This window comes from Heptranchias perlo, chromosome 10, assembly GCF_035084215.1.
Source record: "Heptranchias perlo isolate sHepPer1 chromosome 10, sHepPer1.hap1, whole genome shotgun sequence".
NCBI classification, from domain to species: domain Eukaryota; kingdom Metazoa; phylum Chordata; class Chondrichthyes; order Hexanchiformes; family Hexanchidae; genus Heptranchias; species Heptranchias perlo.
The window spans coordinates 43,015,080-43,033,375 of record NC_090334.1 but is presented as its reverse complement, the minus strand read 5'-3'; the positions used below and the strand labels follow the sequence as shown (position 1 = coordinate 43,033,375).

The 18,296-nt window shown below is 43.4% G+C and overlaps 1 protein-coding gene across 1 annotated transcript; it reads right to left on the bottom strand.

The window, feature by feature from the left end:
• Window positions 1-4,106: 4,106 nt before the first annotated feature.
• Window positions 4,107-17,239, bottom strand: LOC137326452 (factor associated with metabolism and energy-like). The gene is made up of 6 exons (XM_067991560.1): window positions 16,745-17,239; window positions 15,969-16,051; window positions 14,525-14,611; window positions 10,050-10,145; window positions 7,170-7,353; window positions 4,107-5,067 (listed from the first exon to the last, which is right to left on the bottom strand). The coding sequence occupies exons 1-6, from the start codon at window positions 17,013-17,015 to the stop codon at window positions 4,820-4,822; spliced, it is 969 nt and encodes a 322-aa protein (XP_067847661.1). The 5' UTR covers window positions 17,016-17,239; the 3' UTR covers window positions 4,107-4,819.
• Window positions 17,240-18,296: the final 1,057 nt, after the last annotated feature.

Below are 18,296 nucleotides of genomic sequence, written 5' to 3'. Positions count from 1 at the left end.
CAGTTTTGTCCATTCACCTAATCTAGCAATATCCCTTTGTAATTTTATGTTTTCATCTACACTGCTTACAATGCCACCAATCTTTGTGTCATCGGCAAACTTAGATATGAGACTTTCTATGCCTTCATCTAAGTCGTTAATAAATATTGTGAATAATTGAGGCCCCAAGACAGATCCCTGCGAGACTCCACTAGTCACATCCTGCCAATGTGAATACTTACCCATTATCCCTACTCTCTGTCGCCTTTCGCTCAGCCAACTTCCTAACCAAGTCCGTACTTTTCCCTCAATTCCATAGGCTTCTATCTTTGCTAACAGCCTCTTATGTGGGACCTTATCAAATGCTTTCTGGAAGTCCATCTAAATAACATCCATTCACATTCCCCTGTCCACTACTTTAGTCATCTCTTCAAAAAATTCAATCAGTCACTGACCTGTCACATACCTGACCCTCACCCCTCACTGATCCGTCACGTTCCTGACCCTCACCCCTCACTGATCCGTCAAGTGCCTGACCCTCACCCCTCACTGATCCGTCACGTGCCTGACCCTCACCCCTCACTGATCCGTCACGTGCCTGACCCTCACCCCTCACTGATCCGTCACGTACCCGACCCTCACCCCTCACTGATCCGTCACGTGCCTGACCCTTACCCATCACTGATCCGTCACCTACTCGACCCTCACCCATCACTGATCGGTCACCTACTCGACCCTCACCCATCACTGATCCGTCACCTACTCGACCCTCACCCATCACTGATCCGTCACCTACCCGACCCTCCCCCCTCACTGATCTGTCACCTACTCGACCCTCATCCCTCACTGATCTGTCACCTACTCGACCCTCACCCATCACTGATCCGTCACGTACTCGACCCTCACCCATCACTGATCTGTCACCTACTCGACCCTCACCCATCACTGATCTGTCACCTACTCGACCCTCACCCATCACTGATCTGTCACCTACTCGACCCTCACCCATCACTGATCCGTCACGTACACGACCCTCACCCATCACTGATCCGTCACGTACTCGACCCTCACCCATCACTGATCTGTCACCTACTCGACCCTCACCCATCACTGATCTGTCACCTACTCAACCCTCACCCATCACTGATCTGTCACCTACTCGACCCTCACCCATCACTGATCTGTCACCTACCCGACCCTCACCCCTCACTTATCTGTCACCTACCTGACCCTCCCCCCTCATTGATTTGTCACTCCATTGGAGATAATGTTAGACCTTTGATAACAAGAACGGCTTGAGTAACCGAAAAATTTGATTCCAGGAAAATGGGTGTGAATAGTCATACCTCATGTGGATAACACCATTGTAGTGTGCCTTTTGTCTTTCAGAATTTTGACCATTGTTTTCAAAATAAACTTTGCTTAATGTCTGGTCTGCTAACTTTAGCTAATTTTATGAAATTTTATAAAATAGTTTGGGCACTAATTTTGGGTTCTTGAAGAATGCTTTCTGGTCTCCCTTTGGTTCTCTCCTCCCCTCTTCTCCGCCTCTTCCCATTCCCATCCTCCCCTCTTTTTACCTTCCTCCTTCTCCTCTTCCCCCTTCCCATCCCTATCATCCCTCTCCTTATCCTCTCGCCTCCTTCTCCCTCAACTCTCGCTTTCCTGCTTCCCCCCTCCTCTTCCTTCTTCCCCTTGCCACTCCTATCTCCCCTCCCCCCTTCTAGTCTGCTACCCTCATACCCCTCTCCTCTCCTCTCCCATCCTTCACTCTTCCTCTCCCTACCCTCTTTTCCCTCCATTATCCCTTTACCCTTCTTCCCTTTCCTTCTTCCCTCCTTCCCCTCTTCCTTTGTAACTGCTGCAGTTACAAAGGAAGAGGGGAGGCCCATCCTCCAGGCCTCTTTACCTTTTCCCTTCCCAGCAGCCTCTAACCTTTCTCTATCTTCCCCTCCAGTCTCTAGCCGCACGCTACTTTCCTCTTCTCGCCTCTTCTGGCCTCCAGTGTTGCAGTTCCCATCCAGTTCTCGTCCAATTATCATAGGAACAGGAGTAGGCCATTTAGCCCCCAGAGCCTGTTCTGCCATTCATTGAGATCATGGCTGATCTGTGACCTAACTCCATATACCTGCCTTAGCCCCATATCCCTTAATACGTTTGGTTAACAAAAATCTATCAATCTCAGATTTAAAATGTACAATTGAGCCAGAATCAACTGCTGTTTGCGGAAGAAAGTTCCAAACTTCTACCACCCTTTGTGTGTAGAAGTGTTTCCTAACTTCACTCCTGAAAGTCCTGGCTCTAATTTTTAGGCTATGTCCCCTAGTCCTAGACTCCCCAACCAACAGAAGTAGTTTCTCTCTATCTACCCTATCAGTTCCCCTTAATACCTTGAAAACTTCAATCAAATCATCCCTTACACTTCTAAATTCCAGGGAATTCAACCCTAGTTTGTGTAATCTCTCCTCGTAATTTAACTCTTGGAGTCCAGGTATCATTCTAAGAAATTTACGCTGCACTCCCTTCAAGGCCAATATATCCGTCCTAAGGTGCGGTGCCCAGAACTGAACACAGTATACCAGTTGCGGTCTAACCAGGGCTTTGTATGGCTGTAGCATAACTTCTACCCCTTTGTATTCTAGTCCTCTAGATATAAAGACCAACCTTTTTGATTATTTTCTGTACCTGTTCTGATTTTAATGATCTATGTACATGGACCCCTAAATCTCTTTGGACCTCCATTGTTTCAAGCTTTTCACCATTTAGAAAGTACTCTGACCTATCCTTTTTAGGTCCAAAGTGGATGACCTCACATTTGACTACATTGAAATCCATTTGCCAGTTTTGCCCATTCACTTGATCTAATATCTCTCTGTAATTTTATGCTTCCATCTACATTGCTTACAATGCTGCCTATCTTTGTGTCATCAACAAACTTGGATATGTGGCTCTCTATCCCTTCATCTAAGTCGTTAATAAAAAGTGAAAAGTTGAGGCCCCAACACAGATCCCTGTGGGACACCACTAGTCACATCCTGCCAATTTGAGTATCTGCCCATTATCCCTACTCTTTGTCTCCTGCTGCTCAGCCAATTTCCTAGCCAGGTCTATAATTTGCCCTCTATTCCATGAACTTCAACTTTAGTTAACAGTCTCTTATGAGAAACTTTATCGAATGTCTTCCGGAAGGACATATAAACAACATCCATAGACATTCCCCTGTCCACTACGTTAGTCACCTATTCAAAAAATTCAATCAGATTCATCAGGCATGACCTATCCTTTACAAATCCATTATCGAACCCTGCTTGACCTAAAGACTGCACTTGGTCTTGACTTACTGTGGCAATGCCATGGGAGATCGACTGGTGCAGAAAATAACTGCAAAATAACTTGAATATTGCTCTACTAACATTGCTTCCAGAGTCTCACAAAATATATGGCCTTCAAAGTTATTTAAAGTACTAATGCGCGACCTAGGGTTAATTGACAACAGAATGAAGCCACAGGTCCCTCAGCTTTATCATGTTAAAATAATGTTATTTCTTAATTGATAATTCTACCACAGCCAGTATAAGAATTAAACATATAATTTAAAAAGTAATTTTAAACATCATAAAGCTATATAATGACCTTTGATCCTGAAACATGCCTGCTCTCCATTAGAGGGAACAGCACCAACTGATTCATTGGTTTTCTTATTACTTTTAATTTTTTTAAAGTGGTTTCTCCACCATCTGGTGACTTCTTTTAATTTATATTGTTATCTCTAAAGTACATAAGTCAAACATCGGGTCTGCAATTAATTTTTTTACGTGCAGCAGCATTCCTTTAAACTTTTGTGTAGCCATAGATTAAAGCAGAAGTGGGTGTTTCTGTACAACAGCTAACCTTTCTTCAGTGGACATGCAGACTTGGGTGTAAACATTTAGATGTGTAAATTTCATACAGTAGATTCCACCATTCATTTAAGTGTCTGTAAGGACCTGATTACTCATTGTGCTAGCAGTCCCTTGATCCTTCAGTCCTTAGTGCAGACTTGCATTCAATGAAATATTTTCATTCATCACATGGCAGAATTATTATGGTCAGAATAAAGAGGGAAAAAAATCATCCAACATAAGGTCGACATATTCTTTCCATGTTTATTTTTACTCAGCTGCTGCAACAAAAACTGTTGCTAGTTAATCTTACTTTGAAAAATTAGAGAAATAAAAATATTGGGTACTCCAAATTATACGGGAAGGATGGCATGTATAGATTTGTAGATTTTCTACAAGGTTTGTATATCATAAATTTCAAAATACAATGCCGTGTAGATAATGACTGTACATGTTACATCAGCAACAACTTGCATTTTTATAGCACCCCTCACAGTTCAAACTTGTAAGTAGGCCATGGGAAGATTAAGGTGGGTGGACCAAAAGCAGCATTTGAAATAGGGCAGAGTATTTTTGGGAGTGAGTTTCACAAAGCAGAGCCAAAGTGACTGAAAGATCAGGCACTGATGGTGAAATGAATGAGGAGAGAATGAGCAATGCTGAAGTGGTGAAAGAGAAGGAGGGTTTGCAAAAAGAGATAAGGTTGGCGGAAGGCATTTAGATAAGCTGGAGAGAAAGAAGGGAGACTATAAAGGGATTGGAAAACAAAGATGAGGATCTTCAAGTTGATTTTCAGTTGAAATCATGTGTTTTGACACCAATTTGGACTCTCAGACTCCAGGTTGGATAGCTATAGTTGTCCATATTTGTGTATCTGTAATGATTAAATTGTCAAATATTTCCGCAAACTTATCGTATTACTGTGAAATGATTTGTCTTGGTTCAGTTCAACTGAATGGCTACAATTCTTGATCAAAGAATTCATCAAACACTGGGATTCGTTCAGTCTTAGTTCTCATCAGTCTGTGCTGTGACTGTCTGGTATTATCCATCCAGCAGTCCAAAGACTCATTGCTGGAGCTGTCGCTGAAAACGTCCCTCTGTGTCTGACGCTTCACAAGTTGTCTAGGTGTCCTAAAATGGTTATTATCGCCAAAATCATCATTTATGAAGAGCATTGGTGAGGTCAAGTCATTCCATGGATTATCTAGAATAAAATAAGGAGAATTCACCAAAACATAATTAGTTTGTTATTTTGTTAAAGCAGAACTGAGTGCGCATTTTAACTTTTAAATATCGGACTGCAGATTTACCATTCCATTGTGCCTGAGGTATGCTCAATTCGCTGGTGCAATGAAACGAAAATCAGGGCAGAGACACCCTGTATCAGGTCTCCAGTCCTACAAGGCTACCCCAGGATTTCCATGGCATTTCCAAACTGATGTAATTGGGCCTGTGCTCACAGTAGGTGTCTTCATCTGTCCATTGGGCTCCAAACATAGGGCTGCCTGAAGAATCTTGGTAATGGGTGTTGTGCTGAAATCTTTCAAGGACCAGAGGATCACCGGGGTCCTGGTAGCACCCCAAGAAACCAAAAGGTGGCATGGTAACTGCAGCATTTTAAGGACCCCTCCTCCCCATGGTACTCAGGTCTCAGGGTCTTGTGGTTTCTGCTTCCTCCTGATATAAGATGTGCATGACCCTTCAGCCACCACCCCCCCTTGTAAGGGGGCCATGGTGTTTGGCCTGGACCCCATAGTGGGCCTCACAACAGCCATTTGGTAGGCCAGTTAACCTGTTCTCATTGTCGTACCAGCCACCAACCCTGCTCCAATCTGCTTTGAGGCCAGACAAGCATGAATCTTACCCCCACCTCCTGGCCCTGGTCCTCCATGCTTATCATTAGCCATTAGTACACTGAGGTTCCACCCCAAAAAAAGAGGTCATAGGAAATTCTGAGGGAAGGGCAGAGCCCTGCATATACGGGTCCTAGCCTAGTTTGTAGCCTTTCAGCAGTGTTCCCACTGGAGTTGCGACATGTATGTGCTGGAAAGGCCACCTATAGTACAGGATTACATTCATGATGAATTAGAAAGGCTGGACTAGTGAGGGACAGTTTGTCTGGATTTATAAAAGGCAGGTCATACTTGACTAATTTCTTTGAAATTTTTAAGGAAATCACAGTGTATGAAGGGAATGTAGTGGATGTGTTATGTGGATTTTCAAAAGGCATTTGATAAACTGCCACATACGAAACTTGCTCCAAAAAACATGGGACATCGTACTAAAGAAAAGGTTGTCCCATGGATAGAGAAATGGATACAGGACAGAAAGCAAAGAGCAGAGGGCAAATAGTTATTTTCCAATTTGTAGCATGTGGATACTGGTATGCTCCAATGGTCTCTCTCCCAGAATTGCTCTGTGCTGGGAGCTCTTTTGTTTTCCATTCATATAAACGATTGCATGGTGTTCAGCTCCATTTGCAATTCCTCAGATAATGAAGCAGTCCATGCCCCCATGCAGCAAGACCTGGACAATATCCAGGCTTGTACCTTGGACTAAGGATAATGAGCTCAGCCCAGCGTTTGTCATTGCCTTTCTGCACAATATTTAGGGTGACCTCCCATCTGGTTTTGAATGATACAGTCCTGTTTTGAGAAAGGCCATTTGGTAATTTTGAGGAATGAAAACCAAACGGTAATGGCCCATTTTCTCACCATAATGCCCCATGTGCACCAGTTTATTTAGGCCAGCAAAGAAGAATAGCAGGGCTGGAGGCCATCTGGCTGCAGGATTCTTCCTTCTCTGAACTGGGATGATTACCTAATTACACCCAGTGCGTGAGCATTTCTTACAAATGAACTTGAACATGGAAATTCGTGTGGGTTCGGGTATGTTCAAGTCGTGCGGTTTTCAAATAACTTATGCTTGGGTGAGGTGGTGGGGAGGGAGGGAGGGAAGGAAGTAAAATTGGCCCCTAAGTTTTTTGACTGCTGTGTGCGAGTAGATGTGTTTTGCATTCATACGCAAGCCGATCCATTTTATACTGGTGCACAGCCTCTTTAAAAAGGACCTACGCCATTCAGTTTTGGAATAGGACAAGGGTGGAATATTAATACCAAATACCATTTAGAACACATTTCTGCAAAATAAAACACTTCCGGATACATCACTTGAAAAATGTCAAGCACTCTAATGGTGGTAAGGTCTCACACCCTCTCAGTGGGAGATAGGCCCCAAAATTCCTACATGTAACAATACATAATTCATCAGTGCCTTCACATTCTATCCAAGGGATAACTTACTTACCATAATCTGCATTGAATGTTTCATCACGTTCTATTGCTATATAGTACTGATCTTCTTGATGATTATTAATTTGAGCTTTTTCCCTTGCATTTTTGACCCTGAGATCCTTTATTTTCTGTTTATTAATTCGAGTTTCCTGTTGAAGACTCCTCTTCAATTCTGTCTGACCCTTCAGATGAATTATCTGTTCAAAGAAACAAATAAACCCATGATCAATGACTCCACTGGGTTATGAAAAAAATAAATGCAATTAAATTTTGGGCTGGAAACTGAATACAACCCTAGGCACAATATGAAAGTAGAGCTACAAAGTTCATCAAAACTCTAATATCATGCTATTTTGTTATATTTGAATTGGAATAGGTTGTATCAGCATTACTGCAGGGCTATAATCTATCTGCATCTCAGAGCATCAATACCAAGTTTAAAGATAGGATACTGTTGTATTTTTATTACTGTTATAGATCTTGCTTTCCCTATATTCTGTTTCTTTCTCTATATCAGAAATTCTGGATAAAACATTGATGGAGAATATGATTCCAAAATCTGTTATAGGCTAAAACAAAATGCCCGATTCAGAGTGTGATTGATTTATAGAATGGAACTGTTAGCTAATGCCTTCTTTATATTACAGAACTGCCTCTCAGTTTGCAAGTACAGCATTGTGTGCCAATTGGCGAAAGCCACAGGGGGCTGGGATTTCAAGTAAAAACTTGAAACTTCAGGGGAATATTGTATTGCACTGATAGAGCAGTGGGCATAATTCTCCTCACACTCCACGGTCATATTTTAGACTGTACTATCCTCCTACCAACCAAAGTATGGCATGGTAGAGCCATTGAGGCACTCTGTTGGCAAAAGAACACCGTATGGTCTAAGGAAGCTAATTTAAACAGAGGGTGATAAAATAAATGAAAATTGTAAAAATAGAAATCATTAAAAACACCAAGTTTTAAGATAAACTATACTTCTGGGGCTACCCAAGTGCATCAGTCAATAAATTTACTAAGTGGTTCAGTACAAGCCATACAAACCAGGGAGGTTTCAGATTTGAGATTTGGTCTGTGCTGAATCAGCTGATCTCAGCCATCCTCTCTGTATCTCTAAGATCCACCTGCCTGCTCTCTCCATGGCTCTGAGAACCCCACCTTCTTCAGGTCTCATATTTCCCCCAATCGCTCCAAGATCCCCTTTCTTCTCCTTTCAATGTCATAGTGATCTCCCCTCTCGCTCTCCATGCCTCTGAAATTAGCCTTCACTGATCCTTCCTTCCCTCTGGCTTTTGACTATTACTGGAATGTTTTACACTTTTTTGCTCCTACCCATCTACACTCCAATCTATCTGATTTGCACAAATTTCAGGAAATGTACAGTTAACATGGATTACTTATTCTTATATTAAAGGTAAAATAACTGTTCAAAAAAATTCTCATTGCTTTTTCACTCATTCTACAGCCCCATCTGAAAAATATGCCTCAATTTTCCTGTGGCCCAGGTCCACCACCAGGTCCGGTGGGATTTCTACCGGCTCTGAACTTGCGCGCCAACCCCCAGCCCGTTTCCCGAGGTCGGGGCATCTAACTATCTCGGGTGGACGCCGATGTGGCATCCATCTCAGGTGGGGGAGAAATTCACTGTGGTGCCTTGCATAGCACAACTGAACCCACAGTGTGATCTGTGATCGATTGCATAAGGGAAGCTGTCCATTTAAACTTTAAACTGGGGTGCATGGCATCATAACATGCCTGTCCATGTATGAGTGGGTGTAAATACGTCTACCCAACTTGACAGAATTTTTGATGGGCATAAAAAGCAGTAGGGACTTTGCGTTCCCACCCCATTTCATGCCCCGCCCACCCAGAATATTCTGGTTACCCAGAGCAATGATAGAGGAAATTCAGTGCCTATATGTATTAATATATTAAAAATGACTGCAAGTAACATGCACCATCACATACTCCCTCTAGTACTTCTCTGTCAGGCTTATTTCTTTGCTTAATTATAAACTATTTAACTGTAGCTCAGGCAAATTTCTTGCACAACTATTTAACTGTAGCCCAGGCAAATTTCTTGCTCATTCTTATCTTGACCTCGTCCTCTCAGCTCTGACTCCTACACCAGAAGAACTCCCAAAGGTAAGTAAAACTTCAAATTTTATAATAAAAATTAAGTTGCAGCTTATTTTATTGCAGCTCTATGTTGTTCTGGGCCCCCATAATATAACCTCAAGGTCTGCTTTTTAATACACCTTGCTCAACTACCCCATTCCCTCCTCCCTCTTGCTGCCACCAATTTCTCTCCTGTCGATGCAGCCTATGGTCATGTTTCACTTAATAAATCCACCCTTGCTTTTAACTTACTCAATATGGTCTGCACCCAACTCTCATTCACCCATCTGCTCTTATCCCCTAAACCACTTGCAGCTGCTCAGGCTTCTTATCCCATCTGAAGTCCCGCTGTCACCATCTTTGGACCTCTCACCCGAACTGACCTACCTCCTTCACACCACTACTCCAACACACTACCTATCTACCTGCAACCTCGTAGGTGTTCCCTACATCTCCCTCTGTATCCTTGCTTTCATTAAAGGTAATACATAAAATTCATTACATATCTTTACATAGCATAAAACAATATATTATCTAACTTACTATGAGTAACATCACTGGGTATGTACTACCAATTACTTAAATTTGGGGTAGCTGACAAAAGAGATTAATTTACAAGCACCATATTTTTGTAGTACTCCTAAGATGACTCCTCAATGCACAAGTACAGAGAATTGGCCAACCATCTTGGTTTACATCTATAGCACTGTAGATATTTAATTACAAAACCAGTCACATCAGCCACTAGAGAGTTAATACATTAAAAACTGACCTCTTGTTGTCTTTGTTTCTTTTCATATTGTACCTTCTGGATTTGCTGCCGTCTCCTGGAAAATTGCTTTGCAATTTCTGCATGTATTTCTTGTGCCTTTGAGAAGAAGTGGAGGTTGTGATAATGCTGTCAAAATGTTCTCCAGAGAACATTGAAAACAGGGAATTATGTGTAATTACTTCTGAAGGTATAGTGTTGGTCTTTCAAAGCAATATTATAAAACATAGCAGGCTAAAAGATTTTCTATTTGTAATATGATTCACACAACTGTTACTGCCTGCCACTTTAAAAATCAAAGTGTTGGAAATGGTACATTGTTCATAAAATCACAAGATAATTATAGACGAGGAAAAGCATTTGGTCCATCTTAATTTATGCATCCACAAAGATCCTAAAGTCCCCCATTGGAGCATCCAATTGTTTCTTAAATGATTACAAGGGTTTTGTCTCCAACAGTTTATCAGGAAGTCTATTCCACATGTTGATCCCTGTTTGTTGTTGGTCAAGCATGATCTTCCCCTTCTGAATCCATGTTGACTGCTTTTTACTAGGTTATCATTGTAGAACTAGTCCTCAAGCTCACTCCTGGAAATCGATTCCATTATTTTACATGAAATGGAACTAAGAGTAATGGGTCTGTAGTTATCTTTGTCTGTTTTGTCATCCTTTGTGAATAGCACATGTGAAAGAACTGTGGGAGTGCGCTTACCAGGGCATGCTCTTCTGTTGGTTTCTCTTATGTATGGAGCTTTACGGCTGGACGAGGCAAGTTTGTTAACTGTGTGCTCTGTATGCTCTGGCTTCACTATGTCCATGGGATTGTATATTACTCAGGTCCTTGTAGGAAAACTTTTCTTCACATTTATTTAATACTGCCCTGATTACATTTACTTCATTGGCTCCTGGGTATGAATAAATGTCCGTGTTTTGAAAATTGAACATTTCTGCACCATTTACATCAATCACTCAGGTATAGCATTGGCTAAATACATAGTGAAACGCCTTCTACTCTATCCCAACAATGTGTTTCAACTCCAAATTCATAACACCATCCCACCCTACTGCAGCACTGTAACATTTATATTTCCTAAACCAGCCATTCTTGTGCTTTCTCTGCATGAAACTGTTAAAGTAGTGCTTACTTATGGGTAATTCTGTGCCATGGGACCACACCCACTTAGAACTTTATTGTGACTGTCCCAATTTATTGCATGGAGGATCCTTAAAGCCTCAGGGAGGCTTTATTTGGATCTAGTCCTTGAAGTATGTTTTGTAGCTGCAGGTATTTGAGTCACTTTCAAGCTTCTACTGTCAGTTCCTTGTACCTGTTTGCTTGCTCTTTATAACATATGATAATTGCTCCTTTATGTTTTGTGTTATTTCAGACAAGTTCCTATGGATCTTCTTTCTTACTTATTTATAACAGTCTGGTTCATTTATTTTTAAACTGGCACGGGGAGAAGATTTAATTGTCTTTCAACATGACATGAATTAGATGAGATGATATTCAGACAGTGATGTAACTATAAAGAACATTATCTTCAATTTGACCTTCTTTCTCTCCAGTTTCACTAACAAAATGACACTGTGTCACACACACATGCACCCGATAAAACCCTCTCGAAAACGGTAATAGCTTTGTGCTTTTTTGGTATCCTCTACAACCTTAGTAGTGCAGCAAATCCCTTTCTGCACAATATGAAAAATGTTCCTAAAGCACCACCTTTTAGTGGGAGGGCTGGCACCATGATAAATGATAAACAATTTGCCATTGTACTGAAGAACGGAAAGATTTTACTAATTCAATGAAAATCAAGAGACAAAAATACAAAGAAGAGAATAAAAAGAATAGGGAGAACAAACAAAATATAAAAAGAAAAAAATCAGTTCCAATCAATAGAAGAGACTGCAAAGGGAATTAATCCTTTTCATGTAGTAATGTATAATTTAGCTTCATTGGGTTCTAATGGATTGTCAGATAGTGAACATCAGTTAATGGTTATAAATGTGTTGACAATTCTCACTATCAATGCAAGACTGTCTATAAATTATCGGCGACCACAAAGAAAACATTATACAATATTCATGTTTGTAAGTCTGACTGCCATACCAGCACATTTCTAAATCCTTATGAGTCATGACCAAACTGAACAAACTGTCCACAAGATTAAAAACTGCATGTCAACAATCAATCTTTTGAGAACTGGTTATCAAGTAGTGCAATTTAGTGGGTTCTGCCACTGGCTCGGAGCCTCACTAAATGCAAGCCTGAGTTAGATATATGACCAAAACACTATGGGCATCATTTTAGCACCCGCTATCGGGTGCGTTCCTGGCGGGGGGGCTCCGAAAATCGGAGAATCCCGGAGCGGGACCGAAGCCCGGCTCCAACCCGTCCACTTCCGGGTTCCCCACTGACGCGCCGGCATGCGTGCGCAGCCCCCGCTGGTGGGAATCCCGCAGGAAATTAAAGCCAGCGGGATGCCACTTGACAATATTTATCTTGCTTGTTCAGGTCATTAACTGACCTGATTAAGGGATTATGTGAGGAGGGGTGGGATTTTATAGAAAAATGGGACTGTTTCCTGTACTGGGGGAAACACTCCCAGTTCAAATGGACGTGTTGCAGCTGTCAGCCTGTGGCAGCTGCAAAGGTCCATTTGACAGGTGGGGGAGGGGGGAGACCCTCACTCATTGCAGGAGGCCACTCTGTCACTTGGGACAAAGTTTGGCCTCCACCACCCTCCTCCTGACAATCAAAGTCACCAACTTGCACACTTACCCCGGGGTCCAGAGACATGTACCTACCTTGCGGACCCCCTCAGATGTACATCTTCCAGTTGGGGGCCGCCGTAGCTGCAGTCATGACCTCCTCGGAGGGCGAACAGCATCACCAGCCTCACCAGCCTCGCCATCCACGCCGTCCACCTCTGACACGTGGAGCTCCACAACAGAGTGCTGTGACACATCCACCTGTACAGCAGGAGGGAGGGCTACCGCAGAGAGAGATGCGTCGCAGAGGGCACTACCCTCGCCACAGGGTCCACAGACCGAGGTTCAGCTTCCTGGACCTCTCTGAGCAGCAGCGCACACGGAGGCTCAGAGTCACTTGACATGTAGTCGTGAACATCTGCAGCCTCCTTCATGCCGAGCTGCTCCCGGCTGGCCCGAGCACCATCTTCTTACCTGTCGCTGTCAAAGTCAACACTGCCCTCAACAACTTCTCCTCCGCATCCTTCCAGGGTGCCACCGGGAACATCGCCGATGTCTCTCAGCCGTCTGCACAAAAGAACCGTGCAAATACACCTACACCCACTCTGCAGTGACACAATGGGTGGCATCAGTTGTGGGTCTTCATAGTGATCCTCAGGAAAGGGCATTATTGCACAAACCAGACAAGATTCGTAAAGACATGGCAGTAGTGGTGCCAATATATGTAATGTGAGTTGGTCAGAAATTCAATATAAGTAACAACCATGACAAACCCTCAAACACCCTTGTGCATCCCCTTCATGCTCACGACACGTTTGCCTTACGCTGCCTACTACACATATGTAATGCATGCCCTGTGGCTGCAGCACAGGTAGCGGCAGGTTGAGTGAGGCTGGCTGTGAGAGAGATGCATGAGAGGGTGAGTATGAGATAGAGCCATGAGATTGTATGAGGATTGGGTTGAGTGGTAGTGGCGGGATGAGTACTGGCGAGGTGAGTAAGTGCAGGTAAGATGAGGATGAGGTTTGAGTGAGTATGAGGGGTGATGTGACAGAGTAGTGTTGGCAGTGCAGAAGGAGGTGTGGGATGGGGGCGGTGATGTGGCAGACGGAGTGTAGGGGAATGAATAAGTGTACTCACTTTGGCTGACCTACTGAGGTCATTGGAGCGCCTCCTGCACTGTATGCAGGTGAGTGATATGTTGGTGGTGCAGGTGACCTCCTCTGCCACCTCGAGCCAGGCCTTCCTGGTGGCAGAGGCAGGCCGCTTCCTCCCGCCCGCCGGGGGGAAGATCTCTGTCCTCCCCCTCCTCTTCACCCCACGTATTGATACCTGGAGTGAGGCATCATTAAACTGGGAGCAGCCTTCCCCCTGTGCTGCTCCATGCTGTAATTCTTTCTATTTGTTGCAGCATCTGTCAGTGGAGGACTGCCCCTTTAAATAGAGCTCCTCCAGCTGACAGATCTTACTGTGCATGCGCAGCCCGCCCGACGCGCAGATCAGCAGTGGGGAACCCGGAAGACCTGGTAAGTGGATCCAATTAGGCTGCGATCGCGCGGGTGGCTGACTAATTTCACCGGGCGCGTTACCCACGCGCCCAATAGACCCCCCCGCCCCCGCCGCGAACCCGCAGCCCTGGTAACATCGAGCCCTATAGCTCTAATTGTCTGACCCTCACCAGCAGCAGTGCCTAACCAAATTATCTCTCTAGTTCGGACTTTAATACACGATACATGATGTATTTTTGGTGTGGAATAATTCACCTGTCCTTTACGTGCATTTGCTGCTCGCTGCTTTTCCAGAAGTTTCTCCGAGGTGATCACTGTACAACTATTGATGGGTTCAAGTCTCTAAAATATATAGAATAAAACAAATGCTTACTTTCATAGTTTTACATATGTTGATGTTTAACTTAGTGACAAACAAAAAATTGATACTTTTCACCCAGTATAATTTTGAATTGATGTATGCTTTGTTCTGTAACATAGGCTGAATGCTGCATAATGGTTGCTTTTGCTTGAGAACCAACACTAAGATTATTATAAGAATTGTAGAACAGTACTGTACTACACTATGATATGATAATATCCCATATTTAGAAAATTGCACTTGGTCTCAGCTTTTTAATTGAGAAGGAAACTAATGTTGAATAAATGAAAAGAATTCTGACATTTTTTATTGCTATACTATAGATAGGTTAAGTATATATTTGAGTCCCATTAGAGTAATGAATGGAATAGACATGACGTTTTAGTGTTTAATACGATAAATGGGGTCAATCCTCGAGTCACATCACAGCGGGACCACTTCTCTTCAGGTACAATGTGCCACTAAAATAATGAGCTGTGTTTTTCTGCCTCAAATGCCATTTCTACTGCAATTGTAAACAACACACTTTTAACTGGTTGTCCAAGGTTGCTAGGCAGTGATCAGCAAAGTGAATTTAAAGGTCCAATGGGAATATTGTTTTTACAGTTTTAAGGCCATTTCTGGCATATTTTCCAAAATGGTTTTGTTGGTTTTTTCCTCTCTCGGCAAGTAGATTCTCCTGAGCCTCTGTGCCAATTAATTATTTTTGTATGGTCTGCATCGCAATTCCTGCCATCAGTGGGCTTCCTAATGGGAATCTCCCTATTTGAGGTGCTGAAAAGGAGAAGAGGACCACTGATGGGATATTAGTCAGGTCAGGCTGCCCACCCTCTGTTCCACACACTGGCTTCTGCAGCCAGAGGTGACCACACTTCACTGTGGCAGACAATTAGTGCAGGACAGAAAAAGATTAGGAGGCATTGGAACACTGTTCCTGCATTATTTAAATATTATAAGGAAGCTCCTGCTTCACAGGAGCTTCCACCCCTTGCCCTGGCACTGTGGAAATGCACATCACACACAAATGGGGTGGATGCCCATAGTTACAGGTCAATTTCGAGGGGAAACGTAATTCCTAACATGAAGAAATGTAAAATTTACCTAGTACTGAAACCATAAGTGTAGGATGTCCTGTCTACATCTACGTAGATTTAAATTCCAGCAACAGACCTTTCCATTTCACACGAGAAAGGAACCTCTGGTCATTGTCATTTCCCAGAACCTGACAGAAGCTTCCTTCTGTTTTGTGCCTTAAAGTGATTTCACTGTTTGATTAATTTGGAGCTGATCCAACGTGTTGACAGGTATAAAATACTGCAGCTAGAATACTTCTCTCACCTGAAATCTTCGAGGAGGGTGTTTTTTTATGATGCTCGTTTCGCCGTCGTCCAAAGTGATATCAAACGAAATGGCCCTGGGTACTTAAAAGACGGAGAGAATTGACAAAAAGGAAAACATATCTCCTTCACTGTGGCAGACAATTAGTGCAGGACAGAAAAAGATTAGGAGGCATTGGAACACTGTTCCTGCATTATTTAAATATTATAAGGAAGCTCCTGCTTCAAACAGGAGCTTCCACCCCTTGCCCTGGCACTGTGGAAATGCACATCACACACAAATGGGGTGGATGCCCATAGTTACAGGTCAATTTCCAGTCAAATATTAACGGCATAGGAACTAATGACCTCATCGCCCTCTAGGAAAAAATACCATAGTAATAAGTAGATCTAGGCAATAATTAACAAATTAAAATGCGCTACAAGGAAATATTAACAAATCCCTGGGTTCCGTGATCCAATGAAAATTGCACTGAACTGAAAAAACAGAAGTCAATGGAGCTTGAAATCCGACTGACTGCAAAATGCAGTTATTTGCACAAATAGCTCTCCTGCAAAGGCTGCTTCTCAGCCCAATAAAATATTAGGGATTTGCACCTCACTTTACGAATCTTTCACTTACCCTCTTGCTGTAAAGTATGAACAATTCAGTGAAAGTAAAACCTGTCTGAAGTTTTACACTAGGTGCGGTAAAGCAGCACCGACCACGGGTTGCTTGAACCGCTATCATTTCGGACCGATTGTAAGTGGCCGGCGTGTGTTTATTTGTGCACGTACCTTGCCTGAGACTGGGCAGTGCGCCGATGCCATATCCCGCGAACAGTGTCTCCTTCAAAGGAGGAAGTTCGGTTCTTCTGGAGGTAGAAGTTTCCTTTAGATCGCCGTGTTTCCGCCGGTCCCCGTCGGCCACAAACCAGTGCGAGCTGCCCGCCCCGCGGCAGCCGGAGCCGCCGTCCCGTTGAAGTTTGGGGAAAGCCTCCGCCTCTTCCGCGGGCACCGGTGTCACCTTGATCACCTTGTGATGGGCTTTTGACGAACCTGAGCCCATCTTCCCTCCGGACTGTCTAAGGCATCAATGCTAAGGGTGCTTTCACATTGCCTGATGGTCGCGGTTTTGTTTTCTTTGGTATTAGTTTATGGTTTTATTCCACAGATCCCGGTCTGAGGTTTCAAATGCAATGATCCGGCGGGAACCATGCAGCGCGCGATCCTTTCTCTGCTTCACCGGAGCGTTCTGTTACCAGGGGAACGCCACGCGCTCTCCCCGGGGTTGCGCGCCAACAGCTCTGCCCCGTTACAAAATAACCAGCACAGATTAAAGAGTTACCATCCCGACTCCGATCAGCAGGTCCCAGCGCTCACACAGACTGTTAAATGGTAAACACCAGGGATTATCCGAGTACCTGTTATTACTCCATCCGCCTGGACTGGTTTCTTTATCCATTTCTGTCTTTATTTTGACATCGGAAAATAAAGCGAAAGAGATGACACAATAGGCCAGATGATGCCATTCCAACAGTGAGCCAGCGAATTTACTCTCACCCTGCATGAAACCACCATCTCCAGATATGGCACTGCCCCCAGAACCCTGAATAATTTGTAGACTTCAGCCTGTGCCAATCGCCCAGAACTCTTGTTCCACGTTCCAAGTCTCCTGAAGACTTACCTTCACCCTGTGTACCATGTTCACCTCCATAATCGGACATGTGAGAAAATTTGAGGTAAGACTGAGAACAACAGCTAGGACCTCCATTAAGGGAGGAGGAATGGTATGTAGGGACACTGATCAGTAACCCTGCAAAGAATATTAATCAAAGGGCACCAGATGGACCTTTAACCCCTTCACCTTAATTCAGCATCAAAAAACCAGTGGAAGTTTATCATCATGACTGGGGAACATAGGATCAGGAGTAGCCAATTCAGCCCTTCGATCCTGTTCCATCAGTCAATTAGATCATGACTGACCTGTACCTCAACTCCATTTACCCCCTTTCACTCCATATTCCTTGATAACCTTACCTAACAAAAATCTATCAATCTCAGCCTTGAAAATTTCAATTGAACCACCATCCACAATCTTATGGGGAGAGTGTTCCAGATTTTCATTACCCTTTGTGTGAAAATGTGTTTCCTGATTTCACTCCTAAATGGCCAACCCGTTGTGCCCCCTTGTTCTGGATTCCTCCACTAGAGGAAATAGTTTTTCTGTACCTACCGTATCGAATCCCTTTATCATTTTAATCACTCCTCAACCTCCTAAACTGAAAGGAATACAAACAAGTTTATGCAACCTGTCCTCATAATTTAACCCTTTAAGTCCTGGTATCTT